This window comes from Nannospalax galili, unplaced genomic scaffold (assembly GCF_000622305.1).
Source record: "Nannospalax galili isolate Female #2095 unplaced genomic scaffold, S.galili_v1.0 scaffold52, whole genome shotgun sequence".
NCBI lineage: Eukaryota > Metazoa > Chordata > Mammalia > Rodentia > Spalacidae > Nannospalax > Nannospalax galili.
Window position 1 is genome coordinate 6,990,460 of NW_008334003.1, and position 7,830 is coordinate 6,998,289.

The 7,830-nt window shown below is 39.1% G+C and overlaps 1 protein-coding gene across 1 annotated transcript in view; it reads right to left on the reverse strand.

Moving 5' to 3' along the window:
- Positions 1–6,698, reverse strand: part of Eqtn (equatorin) — a 15,208-nt gene extending 8,510 nt beyond the window's left edge. Inside the window, exons 1-6 of the mRNA XM_008828968.2 lie at positions 6,623–6,698; positions 6,223–6,420; positions 4,967–5,053; positions 2,954–3,037; positions 2,334–2,378; positions 1,207–1,266 (exon numbers count right to left, since the gene is read on the reverse strand). Of these exons, the coding sequence (XP_008827190.1) occupies positions 1,207–1,266; positions 2,334–2,378; positions 2,954–3,037; positions 4,967–5,053; positions 6,223–6,420; positions 6,623–6,698 (550 nt within the window). The remainder of the gene's footprint in view (positions 1–1,206; positions 1,267–2,333; positions 2,379–2,953; positions 3,038–4,966; positions 5,054–6,222; positions 6,421–6,622) is intronic.
- Positions 6,699–7,830: the final 1,132 nt, after the last annotated feature.

A 7,830-nucleotide genomic window follows, 5' to 3' on the forward strand; every position in this document is an offset into this window, starting at 1 on the left:
GAGTACAGTACTGATGAAATGCAAAGTAGCACCGAGTTGAGCAAAGCTGAACGTGGCCCTTCCATACACTAGCACTGCACTCCCATGCATTCACTCAAAGGAGTTGAAAACTGTCCACGTATAAAAACCTGCCCACAAATGTTTACAACAGCTTTATTCATACTTGTCAAATATTGGGAGCAACCAATATGCCCCTGGATAGGTCAGTAAACTGGGATACACTCATACAATGGAATATTAGTGATAAAAACAAGTGATCTATCAAGTCACAAGAAGCCTTACATGCACACTGCTAAGTGAAAGGGAGCCGCACAGTCCACACACTGCGTCATTCCAGCCTGATGACGCTCTGAAAGAGGCAAAACTGTAGACACAGGAAGATCAGTGCTCACCACAGTTGTAGAGGAAGAGAAGAATGAAGGAATACATAGATGGGGACAGAGTGGGCTTCAGGACAGTGCAAACTTTATGTGGTACTGTGATGGCAGATGCCTTGAACTGTGCATTGTCAAAATCCCAATGAACGGTACAAAACAAGGAGCGAACCATAACATCAATAACGTATCAATATTTGTGTATTAGCAAATGTACTGCACCAATAAACATTTTTGTTTTTTAGTCTTTTTGAGACAGGCTCTCCCTGTAGTCACAGCTGGCCTGGATTCACTATGGAGACCAGGCTGGCCCCGAATTACAGAGATCCGCCTGCCCCTACCTCCAGAGTGCTGGGATTAAAGGCATGCATCACCACACCCGGCTACCAACAAAGACTAAGAATGGGAAACCAGAGCTGGAGAGATGGCTCAGGGTTAAGAGCACTTGTTGCTCTTCCAGAGGACCCAAGTTCAGTTCCCAGCACCCAAGTCATGCAGCTCACAACCACCTGACATACTACCTCCAGGAGATCTGACACCCTCTGTGGCCTCCACAGGCACCTGTGTACACATGGCATAGACTCGCATAGGCACAAACACATACATTATTAAAACAAAAATCAAAATAAATTAGAAAAGCAAGAGAAACGGGAGTGAGCTGGGATGTGAGAGCTCTGTACTTCCTACTATTTTTCAAACCTAAAATTCCTCTGCAAATGAAGCCCATTAAAAAAAAAGACTACGTGTCACTAGGAGAAATTACGTCATATGCAGAGGCACTAAAATGCAGGTGATATTTATGCATATATTAATTGAAGTACTTTGTTCTTACCTGGAATTGCTTGAAAGAGTTGATCTTTATCATCTAGTCTCACTGCTGTTCCATTTATAGCTGTTAAAACAATAAGTTGGTGCAATGGTAAACAACACGTAGTAAAATTGCGTGTGTATAAAGGTATATAATATGTAAAGTCTGTTCTCATTACTCATGGTAATGTTGTGTAAAGTAAACATCTCTATAACTCATGTTTGAACAGAGCTTTTCTAACAAGTGTTTTTCATAAGGACCATCACAGCTTCCTTATATTTAAGAACACTAACAAGCCATTTAACCCTATGTTTGGGGTCAGGTCAAGGTCTGACTGATTGTACCTGTCAGGCAATTTAAAATACTTTAAACTGTGACAGTATTGACAAATTATTCTGAAAATGCTACAAAGGTTGATTTTGGGGTGATGAAGAGATCTCAGTGGGTAGGTGATATGGTGTGGAGATACAGAATATGCAAATAATGAGGACTGACTGAGTGTGGCATAGATTTCACATTTATAATGTATATACATATATGATACATGCATTACGTATGTTAACACCCCAATGCATGCACACAGTTCATGCATACCTAGATTGATATGTGCATTGCATTGTGGATTTGTACTTGTACATTCATAATATACAAGTTACTTTTATGCACGACTCTGTATTGATAGTTTGATACTTCTTGGTGCATCTTTGTGCGTTTTTGCACAGGCTGCTCCCAAGGCAGAGGAGCTATCCTGGGCAAGAGGCTAAAATATTTAACTTTGCACTAAATTGAATGATTTTTTAAAAATAGTTAGTTTCAACTGTTTCTGAAATCTAAAGCTATAAAAAAGGTAGGTTGGGATAATTGCCTGCCGAGCAATGACCAGAGAGTACTCAGTCAATGAAACTCCCCTATAACAGTGAGTATCCTCACTGATTTTAATGTGCTGTCTAGACTTAACATTTGTAGGAGAACAGACCTTTTGGGGGAAGAAGAATCAGACACTGGAACTTTGTCATTTCTTAGTGTATTACATTTGCTACTACATATGGCAGCAAAAGTAATATCAGAAATGTGTAGACCCATCTTGACCTTCTAACATAAAATTTTAGACTCTTAAAACATTTCCCAGTTACCTAACTGCATGCATTTACCTTTAGCTAACATTGTCCAAAATGCAGGCACATTGGGGGTTGATGCTGTTCAAAAAAGAAACCGTGAATAACAGGTAAGACTCCTTCAGTTATACATTCATTCAAGAAATAAAGGGGAGCCAGCCTGCATTTTTATGGCTCCATAAATATTGTATAAGGAACAATGATCTTGACAGGAAAGTAAAATGGTGACTTCAAGTCTGTAGCCTCCCACTTCCGAGGCCCCTCCCGCGAATCATCTTAGGAAACATTAATCATTGTGACCAGAAATACATTTATTCCTCAAGCAGGTAGAGTTTTACATTATCAGTAAAATATATCCCACATATTTATACTTGCTAAATATAAACAATATTTATAAATACATTTTTATCTATTTCTATGTCCATTTATATATTTAAAATTTCTGAAAATTCAGTTCCTATCTCTTGGCAGATATCTCTGAAAATGGACTCTTAAATATTTGCAACTTAAAAGATTTTAGCGAGAATATAAACATAGTGGTATAAATTCTTTATACAGGCTGTTCATTTATGTGTTGTTCAGAGTACTGAAGACTAACTGCATAAGCCATGTAACAGTGTGCTCCAGATATCAACACAGTGTAGTAATTTTAATACTTTGCAAATTTTTAGGCGCGAGTGCATTAGATTCGTCTTCCTCACTGGCACGTTTTTCAGCTGTAGTTGCATTGAGGAGCTTATCTAGAAAGAGGGATAAAATACTGTCAGCAGATAATAATGCCAGCCAAACATTTAGGTGGGACATATTTTAGATTACAAATGGAGCAAAGACAAGGATAAGTGAAAGAGAGTGACATTTTACCAGAAATAAAGAATGGGAAAGAAGGCACTGGAGATTAAAATTTTCATCACATGGATTGCCAGAGGACGGGTTCAATATGTTTATATTTCAGGAAAGAGGGAAACTGTGGGCCTGTAGAGGCAAGGGAGGACTACTGGCTGAATCGTTGGCTTCATCAGACTCCCTTGTACAGGTCTGGAAATGAGCGGTGGTTCCAAGTACCAACAGGAAAGGAGGAGGAGATGGCGTCAGTGCCCCTGAAAACTGGCCAGAGAGTTTTGGATATTAAGATTGGGGAGTACACATCATGGATCTCTGGGCCTGATTTAGCATGTCTCTCAGGCTGTAATCACTGAGGGTATTTGGGCTGTATGAGTCAATTTAGCTGAATAGTAGCATAAGTTCTATGCGGTGTACCACCCTGCAATAAGGGGACATCAACAAAGTGGTCACAGAGCCTACAAGTCCATTACGGATATCCTGTTGATGAGAAAGGATAGAAAGGGGAATCCATTACTGGAATTGGTATTGACTCAGGCAGGACTCAGTACAAACAAAACATGTAAATAATCCCAACTGCCAGGCGGCTGCTAATGCTCTATTTAGGAAACAAGAAGCTGATTGCCTCAGTTTACCCCACTGCCCTTGAAGCTTTAGGGACTATGCTCAAGCAAGTTATCATTAGTGAAAGTTATCTTGAAGCTCTTAATTTCTTTGGTGGGTTTGTTCCTCTGAAATGCTTCTACAAAGTTTCCTCTTCAGAGCCCCTTTAAAGATATCAGGAGGGCTGGAGAGATGGCTCAGCGGTTAAGAGCACTAAGTGCTCTTGCAGAGGATCCGGGTTCGATTCTCAGCACCCACATGACGGCTAACAACTGTCTGTAACTCCAGTTCCAGGGGAATCTGATGCTTTCTTCTGACTGCCATGGGCATTGCACAACATGGGTGCACTTACACATATGCAGTCATAACCCTCATACACATAAAATAAAATCAAACAAATAAAATTTTTTTAAAAAAAAGATGTCAGGAAGGTTTATTCTAGTCCAACTTTCTTTGACAATCCCCTGAGTGGAGATAGAATTTAGGGTTTGGGAATCTCTTCCTCGGACAAGATGGTTCTCAGGAGCTCATATCCTAGGAAATTTGAGGTGCTTGGGCTGCTTAAGGGAAGGCTAGCTATATCTCCTCTCACACAACTCAAGATGTTGTTTGCTCTAGACAATCAAGATGCCCTTGACATTGATTTGTTACCTATCTTTGTATTAATGAATGTATGCCAAATTAAAAGAAAAGATGCCCATGATGAATTAACTAATGCTTGCCTTGGAAATGTTTCTACCATAAGGTTTGGAATTGCTCAGAATGGTCCACTATTGTTAAGTAAATTTGTTAATAATTAGGCATTAATGAGTTTGGCTTGTTCCAATATTGAAATTCTCACAGCCAAAACAGTCTCTTTGTTCTGTCTAATGCCATTCAAGGTAGAAAATAGAAAGAAGCACAAATGTGGGTTTAAAGAAAATATTTTCCCGGGATCCCAAATTCAGTTATTTAAACTTTCTTTCCATGCAAACTGAAAAATCGCAGGTTTAGAAATGTGAAACTCTCCCTGCCGTCTGACATGATCCCTGCAATACATACGAAGCTTCACGAAAAAGATGTGGGAGAAAATGTGAGAAAAACCCCAAATGACTGCGCTCTGGGTCTCAGAAGCACAGAATCTGCTTTAGCAGGCAACTCTCAGGCTTCCTTCCTTTCTCCACGGCTGCTTGGAATCTAGCTTTAAGGCGCCCCTGGGCAGCAGTGACCCGGCCTCTGGTACTTACAGTTCTTCAGTGCAAACCTCAGATCAGTTGTGGCTTTCACAGATATTTCAGAGTCGGTGCCGTTTGTATTTTGTGTGGTGAACACATCTACGAACAAAAAATTAGAAGTCTTTAGCGACCAGTAAATCGCCTCTTATCCATTACATTTTTTCTTCATAGTATTAAAAACTTAAAATAACCACTGAGTCATTTTTCTTCGAGGTAAGTGGGGCAAGGGGCAAGTTGAAAGTTCATAAGGAAAAAAAGTCAAACTCCCTTTCTTACGATAAATGACTCTAAGAAGCAATTATTGGGTAAATTCATTGAAAATATATGCAAGTGCATAAGATGCTAAAATTAATGTTTCTACAAGTTTACTTATAATTTACTAAGTCACTAAGTCCTAACTCTCAGTACCTCAGAACGTGAGACAGGATTGGAAAAAGGGCTGCCAAAGTGTAATTAAGATGGAACTGTGTTGCAATAGTGCATCTCAATTATGTGTGTTTAATGTCCTTGTACAAGAGGGACATTTGGACATAGAAATGGAGACTATAATGTGAAGAGGGTGGGGCAGAAAGTGATACTACCATAAGCCAAGGAATGCCTAAGCTACCAGAAGCTGGAAGACTCAAGGAAGGGTCCTCAGCCTGAGGCTTTGGAGAGCCCTTGCTTGCTTGAGTCTACTTTGATTTTGGATTTCCAGCCTCCAGGACTGTGGGAGAATTGTTTTCTGTTATCTTGAGTATGCTAGTTTGTGACACTTTGTTTCAGCAGCCTTAAGACACTGATACTCACCTCTAAATAAGTTTCAGTTAACTCACCATCAAACCAGATCAATTTTTACTAATGTGAATGAATAACTCAGTGCTATAATGAACCATGGTAGACAGACATAATAGGCAAAAACCTTGTTAAATTTCATAGTGTCTCATGAAAAAAGTTGTAGAAAATAAGGATTTAATTTCACACACTGAACTATCTAAAAAGCAAATTAGAATTTAAAAAATGGGAAACAAAATGATTATGGGAGCTTGTAAGACAGAATTAAATCAAATGAGCCGGGTGTGGTGGCACATGCCTCCCCAGTGTTCGGGAGGCAGAGGCAGGTGATCTCTCAGAGACTGAGGCCAGCCTGGTCTACATAGCAAGTTCCACGCCAGCCAGAACTACACGGAAACCCTGTTTCAAAAACATCAAAAACATAAAAAATTAGTTGCGTATAATCAGCTATTTATATCAGCATTTTACATATGTTGTTAGGTTTAAAAACTTACACTGCGTTATGTCTTTATAATAGTTGCCAGTTTTCTCATTAGCAGGAGGATTTTCTTCACTGTCTTCTGTTGTGTGTATGATAGGCTTACTCTCTGGAGCTTTTTCATCTTCAAGTAGAAGGAGATTATTATCATCACCAGCTGTATTGTCTTCATCTGCATAATAATGTTCGTCATCTGAAGATACGTCAAGTGACTCTAAAAAGACCATGATACGTCATGGATCCGAAGACGTTAATTTTCTTTACTGCTTTCTCACGCTGCATAGCTTTCAAAATTTGAGACATACTTAACATTTAAGCTCTGTCATCCTGAGGAAAATGATCATATACCAACTCCCCATGATTAAGGGCCATCCTTCTTATTAACTAATTGTGTGAAATTTTAAATGCTCACTCACGTTCTATACTGGACTTCAAATGGCTAACCCCTGGGAGCAAAAACCCAGACAAAAAAACAAACATTACAAAATCCATTGGGAAATTGATGTGATTTATCCAGCAATCTTCTGTCTCCTTGAGGCGTCCTTCTTGTGACTCAGCAGGCCCTGAGACTTAGCAGGACATTATGACATCACTGTTCCTGGGAAGCAGAATGCCAGGGAGACACCCTAGAACCTTGTGACTCCGTCTCAACCCTTAGAGTTTTGGTACCTATGATGGTTTTCAGTTTTTAAAAATGAACTGTTTCAAAATTTTCTTTGAAAGACAACATGCTTTCATGAAAGAATATTAATATTGCTGGATCATAAAGAATCAATCTTGTTGATGGTGAAATGAAAAAGAAAAAAGCCATTGGAACCATTTGGGGGTTTGCCTTTTAAGGACCTCATGTTCTTTTGGATAGATGCAATTTGTGTAAGAACTGGTCAGAGAAAGCAAAACTCTACAAGTTCCTGTTCATGGACTATTTAACTGCAATTCTTTAGGAAAAGTTATGAAACTCACCTCTTTTCATTTTAAGACATATTCATTATAAAATATATTTATTTTGTTTAATACATTTCTACCAATGAGGCACATTTACTTCACATATAGAGACAATGATCTAATGTTTAGCTAGTTAAAAGAGAGTGAATATAAATAATATTGTGCACGGATTATTTATATACTAATAATTAGCCAAAAGACAAGGAACCTGGGGCTGGAGAGGTGGCTGAGAGGCTAAGAGCACTGGCTGCTCTTGCGGAGGGTCCAGGTTCAGTTCCCAACACCCACATTGCCACTAACAATCATCCATAACTCCAGTCCCAGGGGATCCGACACCCTCTTCTGACCTTCACAGGCACTGCATAACACAGATGCACCTACCTACCTACACGCAGGCAATACACTCATACACATAGCATAAAAACAAAAAATAAAAATTTAAAAAAGCCAAGGAACCAGTGGACACTATTGTCCTTCATGATATTAAAGAATCTCCCAATTCAGATGCGTAAGATCCAAGACAACACAACTCTACAAAAAATGACTACTCTCCAAATAATGGTCTCCAATTAGAGTAAATACAAGACAAATCATCCAAAGGAATGATTAAAAGTGTGTCCAAATAAATCAAAGAGAAAATGAATAGAATCTTGGAGGAATTCAAGGAGAGCACAAACAA